The sequence below is a fragment of the Cyprinus carpio genome, unplaced genomic scaffold, assembly GCF_018340385.1.
Source record: "Cyprinus carpio isolate SPL01 unplaced genomic scaffold, ASM1834038v1 S000006481, whole genome shotgun sequence".
NCBI classification, from domain to species: domain Eukaryota; kingdom Metazoa; phylum Chordata; class Actinopteri; order Cypriniformes; family Cyprinidae; genus Cyprinus; species Cyprinus carpio.
The window spans coordinates 1149151-1172328 of record NW_024879156.1 but is presented as its reverse complement, the minus strand read 5'-3'; the positions used below and the strand labels follow the sequence as shown (position 1 = coordinate 1172328).

At 42.9% G+C, this 23178-nt stretch overlaps 1 protein-coding gene across 1 annotated transcript; it reads right to left on the bottom strand.

The window, feature by feature from the left end:
• Nucleotides 1-11998: 11998 nt before the first annotated feature.
• LOC122143673 lies at nucleotides 11999-20700 on the bottom strand. The gene is made up of 2 exons (XM_042754244.1): nucleotides 20197-20700; nucleotides 11999-14753 (listed from the first exon to the last, which is right to left on the bottom strand). The coding sequence occupies exons 1-2, from the start codon at nucleotides 20235-20237 to the stop codon at nucleotides 12563-12565; spliced, it is 2232 nt and encodes a 743-aa protein (XP_042610178.1). The 5' UTR covers nucleotides 20238-20700; the 3' UTR covers nucleotides 11999-12562.
• Nucleotides 20701-23178: the final 2478 nt, after the last annotated feature.

Below are 23178 nucleotides of genomic sequence, written 5' to 3'. Positions count from 1 at the left end.
CACTCCACTGTGTTCCTTAGGAGACGGGCGATAAACTGCTCCAGCACCACACGATCAATGATCTGCTCGACGTCGCCTCCCCCAGCCAGTAGCCATTTGCGGCAGGCCTCCCAGAGCTGTTGAGCCAACACGAGGGGTTTGCAGCTGTTGTCCTGGTGCTGCGACCGGAATCGCTGGCGATGTTGCTCTGGGCTTACCTGCTACGGGATTGCTCACTTTAGGTTGGCAAAGACCAGGAGGTTCTGTACAGGCAGTTGTTGGGCCGCCACATGCACCTCCCCTGAGAGCAGATGAATCAGCCACACTGGCCAGTGCTTTTGTTGCCACTCACAAATCGATGAAAGCCTCTGGGTCATTCTGGGGCCCCATCTTATTCAGGGGCACATGAGCGGGCAGAACTGGGTTTTGTGTCGGCGGCCCTCCTGTCCGGACCTCCTGGTCCATCAATCTCCGGAACAGCTCGCTGTCCTTCTGCTGCGCCTGTACCAGTGCACGGAAATGATGCTCCTGGTGGTCCTGCATCTCAAGCAGCGCTTGATGGTGCTCCTGGTGGAGGCTCGTGAGCAACTGGATAGCTAACGCAAACGGTGAAGTTGGCGGAGACTGCATGATAGTTCCTGATAGCAGCGGCATTGCTTCTTCCTCCGGGGTTTAGGCACCAGTGTAACAAAATTCTTGAGAGGAAAGGAAGAAGTAGGAGTCAGGGTGACTGAGGCTTGTGGTAATTTATTCAGGAATTCACAGTTTCTAACAAGGGTGCTTCCACACGAATAAGGAAAACATAAATTCACAGCACTAAGGCAATATTCTCTTCCACTCCACAGACCACAAGCAATGAGTCCTCAGTCTGTCTCTCTCTGCCACTTCTGTTTCCCAGTGGAATTTTACGGTCTCCCCACGCCAATCACTGTAAGAAGAAACAGGTGAATGTAGTTCTGCACTTGACCTACTTACTCACTGCTCGTCTCAGACCGCTTTCTCCCGCTGCAAACCCTGCTAAACCACGCTTCCCTCACCACACTCATGTGTACTCCATATAGATTAGATTAGATTCAACTTTATTGTCACTGTGCAGAGTTACAAGTACAGAGCCAATGAAATGCAGTTAGCATCTAACCAGAAGTGCAAATAACAGAGTATATAAACAAATATAGAATATACACTCACCTAAAGGATTATTATGAACACCATACTAATACTGTGTTTGACCCCCTTTCGCCTTCAGAACTGCCTTAATTCTACGTGGCATTGATTCAACAAGGTGCTGAAAGCATTCTTTAGAAATGTTGGCCCATATTGATAGGATAGCATCTTGCGGTTGATGGAGATTTGTGGGATGCACATCCAGGGCATGAAGCTCTCGTTCCACCACATCCCAAAGATGTTCTGTTTACGCCAAATTCTGACTCTACCATCTAAATGTCTCAACAGAAATCATGACTCATCAGACCAAGCAACATTTTCCAATTCTGACTCTTGTATATTTTTGTTGTGGTAGTGATGATTGTTGAGTCTTTTTAATATTTGTAGTGGAGATGAGTGGTACCTGGTGGGGGTCTTCTGCTGTTGTAGCCCATCCACCTCAAGGTTGTGCGTGTTGTGGCTTCACAAATGCTTTGCTGCATACCTCGGTTGTAACGAGTGTGGTTATTTCAGTCAAAGTTGCTCTTCTATCAGCTTGAATCAGTCGGGCCATTCTCCTCTGACCTCTAGCATCAACAAGGCATTTTCGCCCACAGGACTGCCGCATACTGGATGTTTTTCCCTTTTCACACCATGCTTTGTAAACCCTAGAAATGGTTGTGAGTGAAAATCCCAGTAACTGAGCAGATTGTGAAATACTCAGACCAGCCCGTCTGGCACCAACAACCATGCCACGCTCAAAATTGCTTAAATCACCTTTCTTTCCCATTCTGACATTCAGTTTGGAGTTCAGGAGATTGTCTTGACCAGGACCACACCCCTAAATGCATTGAAGCAACTGTCATGTGATTGGTTGATTAGATAATTGCATTAATGAGAAATTGAACAGGTGTTCCTAATAATCCTTTAGGTGAGTGTATGTATATACATGAAGCTTTATGGCATATAGTGCAAGTTATGAGGTAGGAGGGCAGAGACCAGGTCAATGCAAATGTATGTACATACAACATAGGGTGCAAGGAAAGTATAAACAGAAGGTGCATTATACAGTGAGTATAAACAGAGGTGCGTTATACAGTGAGTATAAACAGAGGTGTGTTATACAGTGAGGTACGTAAATAGCATATGTTTATATATGGCCAATGACCATAACAGTGCAAATGGCATCCGGAGGTAGAAATGTGCAAGGGAATGTGCAAAATATCAGAGAAATTTGTGAAATAACAGAGGGAATAATAAGAACATGCAGACAGGTTATTGTTCGGTACATTTTTTTTTCTTTAAGCAATAGGTGGTCCATCTAAGATGTAGTGTTCAGTGCCTGAGATTGGAGTTCAGTAGGCTGACCGCTGAGGGAAAGAAACTGTTCCTGAGTCTGCTCCCCCAATGGTAGAGGAGTGAACAGTCTGTGATTTGGGTGAGATGAGAGGAGTCTTTGATGATGCTTCTCACTCTCCTTAGGCAGCATTTGTGGTAAACATCTTTGATGGAGGGTAGCCCGACACCAGTGGTGTATTGGGCAGTTTTCACCACAGCTGGAGAGCTTTCTGGTCTGAAACAGTGCAGTTGCCATACCACACTGTGATGCAGTTTGTGAGAATGCTTTCAATAGTGCAACTGTAAAAGTTCAGCAGTGTAGCGTATGAGGCCTGAACCAGACAAATTAAAGATTAGATCGTGAGCATGGTTGAAACAAGAGAAGCCGAATTCCTCGGAAAGGCAACAGGATGCTGTAAATCAACTCCTAGCACCACAGTCTGAAGCTAGATAACCAACCAGCTCTTTCACAGAACAGCTCTCAACATTAACACCATTAGAACAATTATTGACAATTTCAATTCGAAGAAGAGATTGTCTAATTTGGGGCAAGTAATCGAAGAGATGGACAGTCTGACCCTCACATGTAAAGCCATGAGAGTAAACAAGATCGTTGGATTGACTTCCCCCACCTAGCAGAAACAGACTGAAATTCCTAAGGAGACCTGTTAACCCCTCTGGTCTTCACAGGACATATCCTTACTCCCCAGAATGGCACAAAGAATGCCTTCCAATGCATATATGCACCAAAATGAACTCAAAAAAGACTTCTAAATGGATATCAGTCCATTGCTTAACTCCATATCATACATGTAACCTACACATTTGATTATAATGTTTCTAATCACTTATTGTGTATGTCTTTTTAAATAACTCTTGAATAGCTTAAGTGATCATATTTATGTTTAGTATGTGTGTGTTCGAATCTTCTTGCTTGAAACGTTTCTGACCATCAGTTATTTGTCAAATGTATCATATTCTTGTTATAGGAATCATGTCCAAATTATACCCTGCAAGAGCGGGAAAATTCGGACCACGTGCTTGATAAGATAATATATGATTTATGAATGGGTGGGACAAACAATGCAACACCCCGAGAAAAGACAATATCTAATTGGTCAAGACAACATTTGAGGTGTGGCCAAAATGCCAGTTTAAATACTCAGGAGACCATCAAATTTTGCTTTTAGCTTTCGTTTAGCTTTTGCTATCAGTCATGCCGGCTTTTAGCCTGCTTTTTAGCTGCTGCTTTTAGTCATGCTTTGTCATCACTTTTAGCGTTCTTCGAGCGCCGTTCCAGCGTGCTTCGGCGTCCACGCCTGCTGCTACTTAGCCACCATGAGAAGAAACACCACCTAGTCTTGTCAAACTTTACTTCTGTTCTTTTACTTTAGTTTCTTTTCTTTTCTGTTTGAGAGTTCCGTGTTCAGAGTTAAGTTTTGTAACGCTGTGTCTCCGAGTCTGACCTCAAGTGCCCGTCTGAAACTTCACCCAGCCCACAACTCTGCATCGTCAGCCAACGCCCAACCACGGTCTTCCCAAGACGTCACTTCAACGACTACTGAACTTCCAGCCAATCAGCAACATCGGGAAACCCCCTTTTCAGCAACAACAAAGGGAACCCCGTTAAACAGCAAGTAACCTCCAGACTCTGATCTGTACTGGTGTTATCTAATATAATTTTAACCTAATTGATGAACTCAATGCAAGGGTTAATTAAGTGACTGATGGTTGTTCATGTCTATGCAATTTCACGTATTGCTGTAAACTTGGGATTTCACATTTTCATTCTCTTAAACTCATTCTTTCCTAACGTTCTATCCTCCTGCAACTTGTGTGAATGTGTGAGTGCGTGTGCTTATGTGTTAGATTAGTTTATATGTCTTAGATTTATCTAATAAAGCCTTATTTATATTGAAAAGAGAAGTATCTTGTGTTTTGTGATTACAAGTTAATGTCTTAAACTGCCGATCTCGTTACTGTGCTAATTAATAGTGTTTTCACTATACTTTGGATATTAATACCCAGCGCAGATTTGATGTTAAACGGCTCGTTCAGTGAATCGCTGGCCGTTTCATTGATCAGCGGTGAAACAGTGATTCTGTTCAAATTCCCTTTAAAATCTTAAATGATTCCCTTTGAGCTAAATTGACCTGTTTCCCTTACAGTATTATTGGTGGAGCAAATGCGGGCAGTTTAATCTAAATTGTGAGCATAAACCAAGTTATTTAATCTTTTCTGTTGCTGAGGATGAAAGATGAGAAGCTGAGTCGAGACCTGTGTGTGTGTGTGTGTGTGTGACCCGTGACGTAAGCAGCGCGCGACTGCTTGAATAGAATGAACGCAGAGGAGGCTGTAACTCAAGTCCTGCTCTTCATTGTTAGACGGCAGTAAATGAACTTAAAGTTAACATCTGAGATCGTACAATAAGGTAGAAATTGAGCGTGTTCCTCGTTTTTGTAATGCCTTGTTTATAGCTAAATTGATTTCACTGCGTGTTCCAGTGCCTCTGAAAAGCTATACTCCCGGCAGGGAATCTCAGTCACCGTTCAACGGAGCTAAACTGTAGTAATTCAAAGGGAAATAAATCGGTAAATAAATAATAGTTTTGAGCGTGTTCCTCAATCTATTTATCAAAGCCTCGTTATTCATAGCTTGATTGCCAGTGCGTGTTCCACTGCCGAATCAAATGCTATTCGACTCCCTGGGTTAATATTAGAGAATAATGTTTCCCTGTTCACAAAGTGAATGCAATCTCGCTTAACACTTCGCAACAGCGAAGAAAACCTGTTGTGTTTGTGTCTGTGTCCAGAGAAACTGGCACGGATCAGATCCGCAGAGATCGCCCTCACTTTTCCCTTAACTACAGCACGAAGCTGCTATTTGAATTAAGTTAAAGTTAACTCTATACGAACTGAGCGTTTAAGCGCCACATCGCAAAACCAACTAAAAGCGGTGTTGTAATTTGTACAGTGTTGAAATGCACCGACATTTCATGTAACATGCTTTACTGTACTTGTAATGCAATGATTCATGTTCTAGTCCACTAGAGTTTGTTTTGGTTGCCACAGTTACGACCGTGACACGGAAGTCTTAACCTACTTCCGGAGCAACTTTGAACTGCGCACGCGCAGCGCATCGATGCTAGTGTAAACAAACTCCACGGTGTTGCTAAGCTAACGAAACAGTTGTATTTACATTGGAGTCTATGCTAAAGCCACTAGCCTCAAAGGTTAGCCGTTAGCATTTACATCCAGTGGTTGAATAGTGTCTGTGTGGGCAACGCTAAAGTGATTTAACCCTTTAAACATCTTAACTAATACACTTGTTGGTCTCTTTCTCTCTCTTATTGCTCTCTTTTCTCACGATACCATTTATTGGCATTTTAATAGAAAGGGAAATACTGACTCACAATTATTAATTGTCAAATTCAAATTTAATTGAAACATTAAATTTATTTGGAATCATTCAGATTTTCCTCTCAGATCATTTCATATGATCATTATTTCTAGTATTCTCTTTGGGCCTATTTATTTTAGGTACGAACCTGTACTTATTTTATTGCGTTTTACCCCTCTTTCTTCCTGTTTTGGTTATACACTTAGCCACTATTGTTTTATTTATAGATTTTCTCCTTTATTTAATTTAATTTAATTTTTGCTTATTTTGCCCATTTATTACTTTTTAATTTGACCTTTTCTTACCATTTCTTTCCTCTGTGTATCCTAGCTTGGGAACGACACACCTGAGCCCTAAAAGGAGACATTGTTATCCCTCACTACGAGTTCAAATAAATTAGAAAGACAACTCTCTTTCACTTAAAGTTTATTTTGTTTGATTAGTTGTGCAGAAACTAAAACAACGCTCTCCTCGTAGTTGAGATAACCTCTACTGAGACTTACCATCTCCGTCCTCTCTCTCCTTTCCTTTCCTCTTCACTTTTAACATTTGTAGGGACATGTAAGAACCATCAGTCAATTCTAAGTGAATGAAATACACAATCTTGTCAAAGACAAACCACCCTTATGAATTTGATTGTAATCAACCTCTCCTTTGTTCTTCTTAACCTCCCTACATTTGGAAACGCAATCCAAGTTTTAGCATCTCATCCAACGCTGAGATCAATTTAATAGAGATACGTGTTGAACAACTGTCGCCTTCGCAGCCTTCCTGGTGAGCGGTCCAACTGTAAGGTATACAGTGTCAATCCTGTCAGACTAAGGAAATAGATATCAGCATTATTATTGTATTATTTTGTCCAAAACAAGAGATTTAATAAAATTGTTTACCTTCTTGATAACATTTAACTGGGAAAAATTTATTTTCCTCATTTGAAAAACAGAAAAAAATTCTTGTCATTGAATTTGTTTTTCACCTCTTTTTCTCTTTTCCTCTTCCTCATTAGAGTGACAAAGTCTTCACATCTCTAGTCTACTTAGACGCCCTGAGACCAGCACAGTCATCACCACACTTCACTAGTGGTTCACAATCACTGATACAACACTTAGTTGTCCCACCACACATAGGTTTTTACTCCACACAGATCTGTGTCAGTCTCTCTTCTCCCCAGCGTGCAAACATGCCGCAGACTGCAGACCCCATCACCCATGGGGAAGATGTGAACACTTGGCTGAGAGGCATGACAGACAGCCTCACGCTAAAGACATTTGAACTGTTATTATTTTTAATAATAATCCTAATCCTGAGAAGATTCCTGACACAAGATTCAAGCCAGAACAACAACCACGAGGAGCTAGTCAAGATCACCAGCTCCCTAAGCTATGCCTTCACAACCCAGCTGAAACTGAGCGACAAGCATATCACCCACCTTCAAGAGGAGCTGACACGTGCTCAACGTCGCATAGACAAGCTGGAAGTGAAAGTTCAAGATCAACTCAAAGCACCCAACGAGAGGGAGCAGGAAACAACGGAACAAGTTAAGAAGCTCCAAGCAGCCTTGGCAGCAGCTCAGCTCAACCAGCAACATGCAACGGCTGGCCAGAGAGACCTGGTAAACAGACTCCAGTATGCTGAACAGCTACTAGAGAAAGCCAAGAATGACATCAGAGACAAGAATTCTGAAATCAGTGCTTTGAAAGACCACCTTCAAAGGTACAGAACTGAAATGGACAATCTGACCCAACAACTAGACGATACCAACGATGAGCTCTACATGGTCAGAAAAGAACTCCAATATGCTTACAAGCAGAAACAATAGCCAAGGAAAGAGAAACATCTCTTAGCCTCATCACTGCTGAGCAGAGCAGAGTCCCACGTCCAAGAACTGGCATATGATGAAAGGAGCGAAGGGCCACAACCCAAAACCTCACCTGCCTTCGCCACACAACCCTGTCTTGCCAACGAAGGAAAACCTCCCGTCCAAGACCTTAGAGCTGCACACGGGATGACCATCAAAGACCTCAACAAGCTGTCTGAAAACATCAGCAGGTTCAACCCGAACTCCACAGAGGGCCACGACATCCAGGCTTACCTGCAAGATATCGAATTTCATCTGGAAATGAGACCTCATGTGACTGATAGAGACAGGTTATACATCCTTAGAGCCACGTCCAGTCGAGAGGTACGAAACTTCCTAGATCGACAGCCCAGTCAAACAAAGTCAAACTACCAGCGACTTCGTGAGGTCCTGATTAAAGAGTTTACAGACCCCGAGTCTAAACATGGACTGCTGACTGCCTTGGAAACCAAACAAGGTCGACAAGAGACTCCACAAGCTTACTACAACCGACTCCGACAAGTTTACTTTGGTGCACACAACAAGCCTGACCTTGAAGAGGATGTGAACTTCAAAAAAGCCTCTTCCTAAAGAATCTGCACCCTGGAGTCAGTCACCATCTAGGTGTCATGGCCTATCCGAACTCCATGACCATCCAACAGTTGCGTGACCTAACACAGAAGGCCTATAGCAAGCAGAAGATGGCCTCAAAGAAAGGTAACAAAACATCCACACTCTTGAACTCTTTCAACAAAGACTCAAGCCTTGCACTGGATGACACCCAGTGGCATCACAACACCAGAGTCTTTCATCAAGAGCTCAGAGAATGTGACACCCATGTCCACAACCGCTTTCAGCTCAACCGCTGGAAAAATCCATGGGACCAGCCACGCTTCTCAAGAAACCAAAAGGATAAGAACAACTGGAAACCTAACCAGACTTCCAAAGGTAATCACTTGACTCATCCAAGAACAAGTCATGTGGGTAAGTGACAACGAAACCCACCTCAGCACCACTCAGACATGCACAGTGCTGAGTATTCACAAGAACATGACAGCTTATCGTCAGAAGACATGGAACAAGTCATGAGACAACTGAAAGAGTTCCTTCAAGACCAGTTTCATACTTATGACCACAAAGTTGAGTCATGCTTGCTGTGACCAGCGACAGAACGGAAGGCCGGTGATCACCTGGTACACCACATCAGAGATGACAAGCACCTGTTCAACAACCACCCGGAACGAGCTAGTCTTTCACGGCCAACCGTTGATGAAAAATCTGAGGTACTAAAGAACATCACCTCAGTCTCCCAACGCTCACTAACAAACTGTCAAATGAACTCCAACTCCAGGAACCACATTCCTGTCTGTGCAACAGCAACCACCAGAGCACAGAAGGTCAGAAAGTCTGCCACAGCCAGAAGGCTTCACAAGAAGAGTGCAACATAGGAGACAAAGTTTTGCAACCCAGCTTCACACAGCCATGCCAAACTACCTCCGGCTGTCTGCTAAAGAACTTCCTGCCTTGCTGGACTGACCCCTATTAGACCATGGACACGCCCTCATCCAAGCCAAGGATGCAGAGAGCCAGTCTTCAGTGACATACAAGCAAAGGGGGGGAGACAACACAGACTGAAACAGATCTGACCACACATACACTACACCTTTAACACACACAACATTACCTACACCCAGAGGTAACAGAGGCTATCTACTGATAACACATTCAACAAACATATTCTTCCCACAGGTAGAATATCCAAATTTTAGCGTAACAAAGTTACATTTACCCACCATGAAGAAACATGCAGCCATCCTCACAATAGGTAGAACACCTAACACTAAGTTAAGGTACATGACACACTAGCTGCACATGACATCCTAACTCAACAGCAGTTGTAAGCCATGCTAGGAAAGCCCACAGCAGCTTTGTTTTGTTTTGTTCTTCTTTTACCTATCCTTCTCCTTCCCCTCTTTCCTGAGTAGGTGAAACACCTAGACACCCTGCAAGGGTCGAAGGTCTGTTATTAGGATTGACTCACCACACCTAATATCCGCCAGCCACTCTAAACTGAATGTAAGCCAGAGAGCTCCATGCATGATAGGTCAACTCATTTCATTGCAAATGATGTTACTAGAAAATTAACGGTAAACGTTTAAATTAAGACAACCTAGAAGAACCAAACAAAGTTAACCACAAATTTGATTGACGAATCAACATGCAACAACGATGTCCAAAATGATCTAAACTATCCTCAATGTACTAAACTACATTGACTAATTGAACTTAACAACGTGTACCTAAATAACCTGATGCCTGCACCAGTACAGTAACCGTCATGGAGGTGTTGTCTTGTTGTTTGCTGTGTTTGTCTGCTTCTTCTGCCTTTGTTTCTCCAGCGATCGACGATGTCTTCAGCTAAACACCTCACCGATCGAAAGGGGGGATGTAGCGTATGAGGCCTGAACCAGACAAATTAAAGATTCGATCGTGAGCATGGTTGAAACAAGAGAAGCCAAATTCCTCGGAAAGGCAACAGGATGCTGTAAATCAAGTCCTAGCACCACAGTCTGAAGCTAGATAACCAACCAGCTCTTTCACAGAACATCTTTCAACATTAACACCATTAGAACAATTATTGAAAATTTCAATTCGAAGAAGAGATTGTCTAATTTGGGGCAAGTAATCGAAGAGATGGACAGTCTGACCCTCACATGTAAAGCCATGAGAGTAAACAAGATCGTTGGATTGACTTCCCCCCACCTAGCAGAAACAGACTGAAATTCCTAAGGAGACCAGTTAACCCCTCTGTTCTTCACAGGACATATCCTTACTCCCCAGAATGGCACAAAGAATGCCTTCCAGTGCATATATGCACCAAAATGAACTCAAAAAAGACTTCTAAATGGATATCAGTCCATTGCTTAACTCCATATCATACATGTAACCCACCAAATTTGATTATAATGTTTCTAATCACTTATTGTGTATGTCTTTTTAAATAACTCTTGAATAGCTTAAGGGATCATATTTATGTTTAGTATGTGTGTGTTCGAATCTTCTTGCTTGAAACGTTTCTGATCATCAGTTATTTGTCAAATATATCATATTCTTGTTATAGGAATCATGTCCAAATTATACCCTGCAAGAGTGGGAAAATTCGGACCACGTGCTTGATAAGATAACATATGATTTATGAATGGGTGGGACAAACAATGCAACACCCCGAGAAAAGACAATATCTTTTTTGTATACACACATGATAACAACACAACTTTGTGCATTAAAAAAATAAAGAAAACAAACAGAGTGCGCTGTCTGCAGCGCTGTCTCTATTTAGAAACACAACATTAAAATGAACTGTAACTCAATGAATACTCAACACAGAGACATGAGAGGTATATCTATAGAAAGCTTGACATGTCTACTTTTAAACTAAGCAACCAAAAACAACTATTCTGTGATAAAGTAATCCACATGAAAACAACGCGATGTCCGTCTTTCATGTCTCCCTTCATTATATTGTAAGGTTCCACCCACTAGCCCAACGACGGAATCTAGTGGTCTGGTCGAAGGTTTTCAGCGTGTAAGTCCTCTGGCACTTCTGGAAAAATCATCTTAATTTAATTTAAAGTAACTCTTAGTTTCACAATGTAGCTGATCATATAATTAATTGTGTTTAAATTTTGGATCTTAGATTTTTCTGATTGTCTTATATTCTTCAATTATTCGTTCACTGCAGACCCGGTATCTCTTTAGAAGTAACATTTCGGCCGATTGAATGCTCTTCCTGGACACAAACTTGTCAGTTCTGATCTTAAACATTGGATGCAGGGTAAATATCTACCTTTAAGTCGGTCGCGCCCTGCTTACTCGTACAAAAAGTATAGTTTTTATATATTTACGAAAACTGCAACTTATTTAAGACAGTGATAGTCAGAAATCGAAATGGACTCAATTGATGTGCCCCATGCTCCATCTATTAAACCTTTCGTATGAACAATCCTGAACACAGATTTGAGGTAATACCTTCGCTTTAATCTACTAGTAATAATGAATTAAGAATAATGCAGAATAAATCAAGAATAACATTTATTGATTTACCAGGTAGGATTAAACATCGATTAAAGAAATCAAAAAGAATTCATCACACAACTGATCAGCATAAAATACATAATGCAATTCAAAACATAATATTAGAAAGAGTTTCAAAGAGTCAGCATACATGGCAAATAGAGAGATACACACAGAAATTTGTGCGGGAAGTTCTGACTACAGATTCTTCCTCGAGTGGTTTTGCCAAATCCCTTTAAATACCCAAGTCTTAACAAAAGGACAGTAAACATTTAGCACCCAAATATTTATGCAGCTTTTGTTGGACCCTTTCTCGTGCCCCAAAGGGTCACGTGCCTGGTTTTGAGGACAAACAGATGGTTAATAAAGATCTTTATTGGGGCATCTCCCACAACAGGAGAACAGGTTTTGTTTTCTTTATTCTTGTCTGTTCTATTGATGTGGGAGTGAAACCATCTTACCAGCCGCACCAGAAGTGTTTATACTGATGTCACTTAAAACAACCAAGATATCAGATTTGTGAGGTTTGCATGGCCTGAGGGGAAGGAGAGGATGTGAGGGGTCAGGAACTCAGTATGGGGGAGACGAGAGGAGGTCAAGCCAGCTGTTGTCCTGAGCTCTTTCTCGCAGATCCTCACTTGAGATTGGGGAGTTTTATTGTTTTATTACAGGATAGGAATCTTGAATTCAGTCTTGGTGAAATCCATCCTTACAGTTTCCGCCCTTGGCCACTTGGGGCAGATCCAGAGCAGTCCCTGAGGGGCCACTTTCCATGGATTTCTTGCAGCTTGCTTACGGTTGTAGCTTCTGTAAGGCTGGTACCCGTAGTGGACTGAGCGCGATGGCCATATTAGTTGAAGTGCGCATCGCACGGAGGAGACATCTGAAGTAGCAGCACTGGATGAGAGTGAATAAGAAGATGAGCACACTGGCGATGGCACATCCCCGAAACATCCAGTCCCACCAGGTGTAAGCATACCAAGCTGAGCGGGTAGAGGAACTAGACAAGATCTCTGCAGTTCTTTTTGCCAGGTTCGCTTCCACTTGTGCTTGGTTGAGGTGGTATTCAGTCTGTAAAAGAATCCCTTGAACTAAGTCCATCGTGTTGACCAACGCTTGTGTGCCTTGCTCATAAAAAGTGTCCTCCCACCATGGGGAAACGTCTACGTCTAGCGGTACCTTTCCCAGGATGTTTATCTGGCCCATTGAAAAGTCCTCTTTCACTTCCAAGCAGAAAGTGTGATTTGCAGGGCAGGTCAGACCTCCATAGGTGAAGGAATTCATCTCACTCACGACGCACCACTGAGTATGAGACACTTGGACAGCATCCGAATGGCCATGCAAAGACTGCACATTAATGAGCTTAGAATCATTAGCAGAAAAAGGCTGTAAAGTATTGCAGGTACAGATAACGTAACTAGATGTTTCATGACAACAGGTGCGAGTGGTAAATAAGGTTTCAGTGCCCTTCAAAGTCATATACCCCGTAAGATGGTCCCATTTAATGATCTGATCCTTCACTACAACGCCAATAGAGCGTATGGTAGTGGAATTTAGGTAGACTTGATCTGGGTGAATTAGAGGGAAAGTGGCAAAAAACCCAATACAACCAATACATTCATTTCCATTATACATCATTAATGTTGACAATAATTCAGAATAGTTGATGTTCTTCATTTTTTCTGAAGTAAGCCATCTATGCAGATCTAAAATTTCTATAAGATCTTTTAAAACATGTCTAGGTGTTTTATGAAGACGAAGATCTAAAATTTCTTGTCTTGCTGCAGTAAACAAATCTTGTGCATACAATCTACAGGCTAAGTCATGCTCGATGGTACGGGTCTGATTGAAAATTGTTTGACTGGCCATCAGAAGCGCCTGCGCTTCAGATCTGACCGCTTTGATTATATTTTCATTACTATTGGTGATGTGTTGGAAACCAGTGGCCACCTGATTTGCCAACCATGTTGAAAATTGAGATTGACCTGTTATTTTGTAAGTGTTGGCTATAGAATTAACTGACCCAAAAAGGCCTGCTATATTCCCAAATAGGTCTCGCTTAGTACGAGCAGGTGGGATTTGGACTGCAAGTCTGTTTTTGTAATCAGAAACTAAATCATCGATTCGTGACTGTAGCCATGTATATGTTTCATCATTATAATTACAATGCTCTACATAAGCAGACAAAATGTTAGAAATATTATATGTCACATGTGTTATCACAAGATTAACATCATGAAGCAAAGTTTTGTTTACATTTCCTTTGATAAGGCCACCCGGAGGGGTGGGATATAACTTTGGACACTGTGTGGGCTTTCTATATCCACAAGTGGTTAGATTAAAACAATGATGTAATGTCCATGAACAATTATGAGGGCTAGTAAAATTGTCCATATTTGCCTCACATTTTCCCACACAGTATGTCCCTTCTTTTCGTCCAGTCCAAACAAATGTTTTTAAATGGTTTTTTGGTTCGGGATTTGTTAGGTTAAAAAGAAGTTCAGTAAACTTCAAATGTGTATCATTATGTGTTGTAGTGTGCCTACACATATATGTTGCTGGTTCTAGATCCTTCATGGAGTAACATTTTTTGGGATCTTGACCATAATTGTTGATTTTATACAATAGTGTTTGTCTACCAATGTTTGAACCTGGGTACTCGTTAAGTTGATTCCAGGTAGTAATGTTATGGTGCATTTTTAGTGCAAGTGTGTAACCTGTGAGGTTTGTGTCTGGGAGATGGGTAGAACCTGTCTTACAGCAGATTTCAGTTGCACAATTTGGTTCCGGTGCTAATCCGGGAGGCCATGTGACTATTTCTTTGTATGTAATTGGAGTGTATGTGGATGGCCCCTTAATATATTTCCATACCCATCTCCCGCATCCTAGGGTGTGTGCGAGTGTGACTCGTTGTCCCAGTCCGACGCAGGTGGGTCCAGATACAGCCCTGGCATCCGGCCTCCATGGAATTGCAGTGACTGTCCTATGGAAAGAAAAAAATCCTAATTAATTCAATGAACCTTTGAACAGTTTGCACTGGGACATGTGGTACCATTTTAGTTTTCCTCTGATGGTCACGGCCACACAGCTGTTGCAAACAGCTTTAATTTCATAGGGCCCATGCCATCTAGGGGAGAAAGCATTTTGTTTTACAAAAACGCGTACCATCACAATATCTCCTTCTGAAAATTTTGTTTCAGAGATTGGGTTGAATTGTGCATCATTTGTCAGGTCTGACTGTTGTCGCTTCAGATCAGCCTGGGTGTGCAACACTTTCAATCTTTCCTGCAATTGCACCAATACAGTCTGCTGCGTTGCGAGCATTAGAGGCCCCAGGTCTGCTGGGGAAATCTCTGGATCAATGGGTAACTTCATCACCCTTCCAGTCATAAGCTCATATGGGCTAATGCCTGTAGCTTTTGATGGGGTTGCCCGCAGCACCGTCAGAACAGTGGGCAAAGCATCAATCCACTTGTTTTGGTGTTGAGCTATCTGCTTTGAGATATTTTCTTTGATAAAACGATTAACACGTTCCACCATCCCAGAACTTTGTGGCCGATGCGATACGTGAAATCTTTGCTTAATGTTCAGCATTTTGCACATATCTTTCATAACCTGTCCAGTAAAATGGGTCCCTTGATCGGATTCAATTTGAATTGGTGCTCCCCAAAGAGGGATGATTTGGTTCGCCATCACACGTGCCACTGTATTTGCGGTGTTATTGCGAGTGGGAATCGCTTCGACCCATTTTGAGAATTTATCAATTATCACGAGACAATAACGATACCCCCCTTTGGCACTGGGTAGCGGACCAATGAAATCCAATTGTAAGGACTCCCAGGGTCCTTTAGGTGGTTCTGGCCTGCGCAGATTTGTTCGACCTGGTTTTCCCTGGTTGATTGTGGCACAAACCAGGCAGGTGTTGCACCATCTTTCAATGTCAGCTGTCATTCCTTGCCACCAAAATTGTTTTTGTATCAATTGTGCTGTTTTTGTTGCAGACACATGCGCATATTCATGATACAATTTAATTATTGGCTTTTGAAGCGCTTCAGGAACGACAAATTTTCCATCTCGGATGACTATGCCTTCGATTATGTTAACCATCTGATCATGTTTCAAGTGTGGCACGAGTTCTCCATCAGAGATCCACAGATCCTGTTGGTACTGCTTGAGATCTATGGGTGTAACTTGTGCTGCACTTGCTACAGAAACAGAGGGTGATTCGGTTTTCCATGTGTTACCTTTCACTGCTGCCAGCTTAGCCAATTGGTCAGCAATATTATTGTTTTTCTCATGCACATCAGGATTTTTATTGATGTGTGCACGCACTTTTACAATGGAAATGGGGGCTTCTCGCGCTTGTATTTCTTGCCAAATTGCAGTTATAGTGTTGAAATGTTTTATAGGCGTTCCAGCAGACGTAAGGAAGTTTCGCAATTGCCATTGAGCCATAAAGTCTGTTACTACCCCATAAGCGTAACGGCTGTCCGTGTATACGCAGAGCGGTTCAGTGTGTGCTTTAATCGCTTCTAGCAACGAAACGAGTTCAGCTTCCTGTGCGGATATGTTAGATGGCAATTTAAACAACAACTGCTGTTTTGCATCTGTATCGGGGAGATGAGGAGTCCACACTGCACAGCCAGTATAGAAATGACCATTTTGACAGAATCGAGAACCATCAATGTACACCTGTACTTGGCCTGGCAGTGGTTGGTCATGTACAAGGCTTTGTGCCTCTTGTTCAGGCTGGCATGTGTGTGGATGTCCCTCAACCTCTCCGAGCAGATGTGGCAAGATTCGTGTGTTTTTTATTGTAATTTCACGCGCTTGAATGTCTGCTAGCCATCTCGCTAATCTCTGGGAAGAAACTCCCTTTATCTGGCCTTGTAACAGCATTCGTACAGGTGTATGCATTGTGTGTATAACAACAGGTTGAAATCCGACAATGGGTTCTGTTGTTTTTAGCATCCAATGCACCGCGAGTACCTGCTGTGTACATGGATCAAATCCTTGTTCAACTAGAGATTTTTTCCGGCTGTAATAAGCGATTGGACGCAGTTTTCCCCCATGTTCTTGGGCTAAAACTCCACTTAATGTGATTTTATGCGCATCTACTTGAATATGAAAGTCTTTTGATGGGCTGGGCAAGCCCAGGGCGGGCGCGGCGCACAGTCGTTGTTTTAAATCGGTAAACGCTTGTTCATGTTCATCAGTCCATTCAAGGACATCATTTGGCTTAGTTTTGCCTTTTAAGAGCGAATACAACGGTGCGGCGGTATTTGCAAAATCAGGGATAAAATCTCGTAAATAGTTTGCTGTGCCTAACACTTTCTGCAGCGAGTTTAAAGTATGAGGTCGGGGCAGTTCAGCAATGCATTTCTTTCTATCATCTGTCAAAGCTCTGTGACTTTGAGTCAGAGTGTACCCTAAATAGTGTACTTCTCTTTGCGCAATTTGGGCTTTCTCTTTGTTCATTTTGAAGCCTGCGTCTCCTAGCATCTGTAACACTTTGTCAACCAGTTGCAAGTGGCTCTCAAGTGGTTCTTCTGTAGCTAGTAATATGTCATCTACATAGTGAACTACTTTACCACTCCCTAATAAGGGACCGAGAGTATCTGCCACAGCTCTGTGAAAGATTGCTGGGCTGTTATGAAGGCCTTGTGGCATTCTTTCCCATGTATATTGCATTTGATTTACAGTAAAAGCTAACTTCCATTGGTCTTCTGTTTTGACTTTAATAGACCAAAAGCCATTTTTAATGTCAAGCACTGTGAACCATGAAGCACTGGTTGAGACTTGTGATAAGATGGTAGCCGGGTTTGCCACTATAGGTGTCGCTTTGGGTAAAACCTTGTTGAGACGTTGATAATCAATGCAAAGGCGCCATTTACCGTTAGGTTTTGGAACGGGTAAACACGGAGAATTTGTAGTTGAACTGCATTGCCGAACTATCCCTCTAATCTCAAGCTGTTTCACTATCTCATAAACAGCGACCTCTGCCTCTGGCTTGATGCGATATTGTTTTTGTGGGGGAGGGGGCTCTCCCTCAATGCATACTTCAAAGTCAATGAGGCCGCAGTCGTGTTCATGATTAGCCCAAACACCGCTGTGTTTGTTGATGAGAAGTTGAATCGGATCTGTACTGGATATGGACATAATGCTGGTATGTCTTTGAGACAGACATCTCTTTGCTGTTTTGTTAGTTTGTACTTCAATTTGTTTCTCAAAACAATGAATTACAAAACCATGCTTTCTCATGATGTCCATTCCCAATACAGTTCCTTCGCTGTTATCTGGTAAATACCAGAACGACTCGTTTAACACTACCATGCCTAAGTCAAGCTGGACTGGCTGTGTTTGAGTTGCTGTCATTAAAGTATCGCCTATACCTTTAATTTGGATCGTTCGTGTACTTAAGGGTAGCGGAATGTTTGTGCAGGAACAAGCGGCACCAGTATCAATTAGGATGTTAACTAACCGGCCTCCAAGATTAGCTCTTATTTTGATTCGATTGCCGCTTTTGATAATGCTTCCTACAGCAACGGAGGCCACGCACCCCTATTGGGGATTGTTATATTTTGCTAGTAGGACAGCGAGATCTGCCTGTAAATTTTTGTATGGGCTGCTTTGGTTTGGCGGTTGGTTTTCGGCTTGAATTGGGCTGCTCTCTGGAGCATTATTTTTCGCAATCAAATTTCCTAAGCGCTTAAGGATTTCACTGTCATTTTTAGAATGCATTGCTTGATTGTTTTGTGCTTTTTTCAATCTGAAACAATTTTGAACGCTGTGGTTACTTTTTTTGCAATAATAGCATCGGAGTTGTGACTGAGGTTTAGGGCTAACGTTAGAAGTTTTATCACCGTTTCCTTCTGCTAACCATTGCGTTGTTGAAACGGAACGAGCTTTGGTTTGTTTAAGTCTGGTTTCTATTTTGGAAGCCCAATCCACCAGTGACCGGTAGGTATTCTCAGATGGATCGGCTCCATGCACCAACGCTTGCTGAATGTGAGTCCCTGCATTATTTTTCAGGAGTTGTAGTAAAACTTCCTGATCGCGCTGTGCATCTTCTAATCCTGAATGCTCTTTGTACGTCACCCACAAACGCTCCGCATACATTTCAAATGGCTCTTTGTTAGCTTGTTTTATTTCTAAAATCCTATTCCACTCAGCGTGTGTTGGTCCCCTTAATTCTAACAAAGTGTCTTTCAATCTTTCATACACGTCGTTTTCATTCTCACCTTCTCTTTTGATTATAATTTCTCCAGATCTTAATTCAGGGGACATTTTTGGTTTTAGTTCCTCTGGAATAGTGAGGAGAGCAATCTGCCAAACATCTCTGACCTCTTAATTGTACACTGATGATTGTAACATCAAGTTGTCCCAGTAGGGTTGGAAAGGGCCTTTTCTTGGCATCATTCCCACAACTTCTTTGTGTTTGGTACATTCCTCGCAAGTTAAAGGACGGCTAATGGTGGTGACTTCATCATCCGCGTTAGTCATTGTTTTAAGTACAGCAATTTTCAATGGTTTTCTGAGAATAGCGCCAGTTTTAGTTCGAGTCATTATTGGACTGTACTGTCCCTCTTCGGGTCTATTTGGGCGATAATCCATATCACTTGCGGGTTCCGGAGGGGAATCATGCACCACCGAACTAGGTTTTGTCTTTGGAGTTCGGCTACGAACCTCAATGACGGACAAATTATCTTTAACATTGCCTGCTAAAGCCGCAACATCATCTTCATCACTATCACTGTTTATCTCACCTTCAACTTTAGATTTTATCGCCGCTATTTTGACTGCAGTTACGGGAAACCCTGCAGACTCGCAGCACTCTTCGAGAGCGGAGGTGTATTTTTTATCCAATTTTAGCTTCTTTTCAAGCTTTTTAATTTGCGTTTCCATCGCGTCGCCCTGTCTTGCCCAAGTTTGTTTTTCATACACCGATGCTTCAGCCTGTGCTCTGAGCTTTTTCAGCTCATCTGATCGCGTTGCTTCTAGCTCTTTTATGTTCGCTATTATGCGTTTATTTTCTGCAATAGTAGCCAAATCATTTCGACGCAGCATAAAAACAATCGCGACCAGTAGCTTTCGGTAGGAAGATTTAGCTTCCAATTTTTGGCCTTCGGTAACGTACCAGGCTAGAATTTGATCATTGTTCCACTCAAAATCTACTCCCTTTTTACGCAGACGAAAAAGGAGATCTTTTATTTGCAAAGCATGCGATTCCATTATATCTCTGTCTACACTCGAACTACCATTTCCCTGATAAGCCATGTTGTTCCTCTAATAATCTTAAACACCACCGGGTTTTTCGGTTCCGGTCTATCCTGGGTATACCGACCCGTTCTATAAATGTGTTTATATGAAGTGCGTCTAAGTTTTCCCTCAAACGTTTCTAAAAAGGTGAACAAAAATGAACTTACCACAGTAGCTGAAGACAGAGAAGAAGATTCTCAAACCTCATGCTCTGTTTGGATCTGAATTGTCGCGCCAGATGACGTCACTCGCCTGAGACTGGAGGATCACGGAGGGAATGTGACCAACTGTAAGGTTCCACCCACTAGCCCAACGACGGAATCTAGTGGTCTGGTCGAAGGTTTTTCCGCGTGTAAGTCCTCTGGCACTTCTGGAAAAATCATCTTAATTTAATACAATTTTTTTGTCGAATTCAAATCTGACTCCATGATTAATTTTAGTCTGACTCCAATTATAAGTAACTCTTAGTTTCACAATGTAGCTGATCGTATAATTAATTGTGTTTAAATTTTGGATCTTAGATTTTTCTGATTGTCTTATATTCTTCAATTATTCGTTCACTGCAGACCCGGTATCTCTTTAGAAGTAACATTTCGGCCGATTGAATGCTCTTCCCGGACACAAACTTGTCAGTTCTGATCTTAAACATTGGATGCAGGGTAAATATCTACCTTTAAGTCGGTCGCGCCCTGCTTACTCGTACAAAAAGTATAGTTTTTTATATATTTACGAAAACTGCAACTTATTTAAGACAGTGATAGTCAGAAATCGAAATGGACTCAATTGATGTGCCCCATGCTCCATCTATTAAACCTTTCGTATGAACAATCCTGAACACAGATTTGAGGTAATACCTTCGCTTTAATCTACTAGTAATAATGAATTAAGAATAATGCAGAATAAATCAAGAATAACATTTATTGATTTACCAGGTAGGATTAAACATCGATTAAAGAAATCAAAAAGAATTCATCACACAACTGATCAGCATAAAATACATAATGCAATTCAAAACATAATATTAGAAAGAGTTTCAAAGAGTCAGCATACCTGGCAAATAGAGAGATACACACAGCAATTTGTGCGGGAAGTTCTGACTACAGATTCTTCCTTGAGTGGTTTGCCAAATCCCTTTAAATACCCAAATCTTAACAAAAGGACAGTAAACATTTAGCACCCAAATATTTATGCAGCTTTTGTTGGACCCTTTCTCGTGCCCCAAAGGGTCACGTGCCTGGTTTTGAGGGACAACAGATGGTTAATAAAGATCTTTATTGGGGCATCTCCCACAACAGGAGAACAGGTTTTGTTTTCTTTATTCTTGTCTGTTCTATTGATGTGGGAGTGAAACCATCTTACCAGCCGCACCAGAAGTGTTTATACTGATGTCACTTAAAACAACCAAGATATCAGATTTGTGAGGTTTGCATGGCCTGAGGGGAAGGAGAGGATGTGAGGGGTCAGGAACTCAGTATGGGGGGGACGAGAGGAGGTCGAGCCAGGTGTTGTCCTAAACTCTTTCTCGCAGATCCTCACTTGAGATTGGGGAGTTTTATTGTTTTATTACAGGATAGGAATCTTGAATTCAGTCTTGGTGAAATCCATCCTTACATCTCCAAATAACATTTTTCTGTTATAATTATAACAAAAATATATAATTTATCATTTTTATTTGTGCATTAAGTGACTATTACTATAATAATTTGATTAATTTTATAATTACTAATAATACCAAATATATACCATCAATTATTATTTTTTTGTGGATTTTCTAATGCAAAGTAAATATGAAATCTAATAAACAGTTAAGTTAATGACAATGGTACAATATAAGTAGAATGAAGCCTCTTCAACGTACAGTGACAAACAAAACTGCATCGCCGGTTGGTTGTTTTCCCAGGCCTCTCGGGCTACGTCGAGCAATCCGCGGGGGCTGTCGGCCAAAGAGCAGCTCGAAGGGGGTGAAGCCAGTGGAGGCTTGAGGAATCTCCCGGATGCCGAAGAGCACGTAAGGAAGCATTTGGTCCCAGTCCCGTTTATCCTCGGCTGCCACCCGGCGCAGCATCTGCTTCAGGGTCTGGTTGAAGCGCTCGACGAGCCCGTCGGTCTGGGGGTGGTACACCGTGGTGCGGAGGTGTTGTACCTTCAGTAACTTGCACACATCTGCCATCATCCGGGACATGAAGGGGGTACCCTGGTCAGTCAGTATCTGCGACGGGATGCCAACCCAGCTGAAGAGGAGGAAGAGCTCCTGGGCGATGGCCTTGGTGGTTGCCTTCCAAAGGGGGATAGCCTCAGGGCACCGGGTGGCATAGTCCACAATGACCAGGATGTGTTCGTGCCCCCGGGCGGACTTTGGCAGCGGCCCCACCAGATCCATCCCAATCCGCTCGAAGGGCACCTCTATGATGGGTAGCGGTATCAGCGGGCTGGGGGAGGGGTCCGAGGCGACGTCCGGTGGCACGTTGGACAGGCCTGGCAAAACTGGCGGACCTCAGCCTCGAGGCCCGGGCCAGTGGGAAAACGATCACGGAGGCGCTGTATCATGTTCTGGGCTCCTAGGTCGCCTGCCATCGGATGGGCATAGGCGATCTCGATCACTGCCTCCGTCTTCGTGCGTGGGACCACCAGCAGGTCTTCTCCTCCCCCCGCCGCTGGGCGACACAGTAGAGCAGGCCATTTTCCACAATGAAATGTGGTGTTGGGTGGGGTGCCGGCTGAAGTTCCTTCCCCTCGGCAACCCTCACCTGGGCCCAGCAGTGTTTAAAGGCGATCGTCCTCATGCTGCTCCCTAGAGAATCCCCCGGCTCCGGTCACCTGTTGGAACAAGTCATAATAGAGGTTTAGATGAGGGCGGGGCGACTCACCATCCCTGGGACTGTCGGAGGCAAGCAGCACGGGACGTCGCGGGGCCTTCCTGCGGGGCTTCCTGGATGGGCGGTTCCCGGCCGGGCTGGCGGGCTGAGTGGCAGCGGCAAGTAGGCGGTCGAACCCTGGCCAGTCCCTTCCCAGGAGCACCAGCCCCACGTCAATCGGCCAGGTGCCTACCGACGCCGTGATGGTGACCCGCCGCGCAGGCACTTCCCTGGTGTCACCGTGCACACAAGTTATGGGGAGCTGGGTCTTGGTGTCAGCCCGCCGGAGGTAAT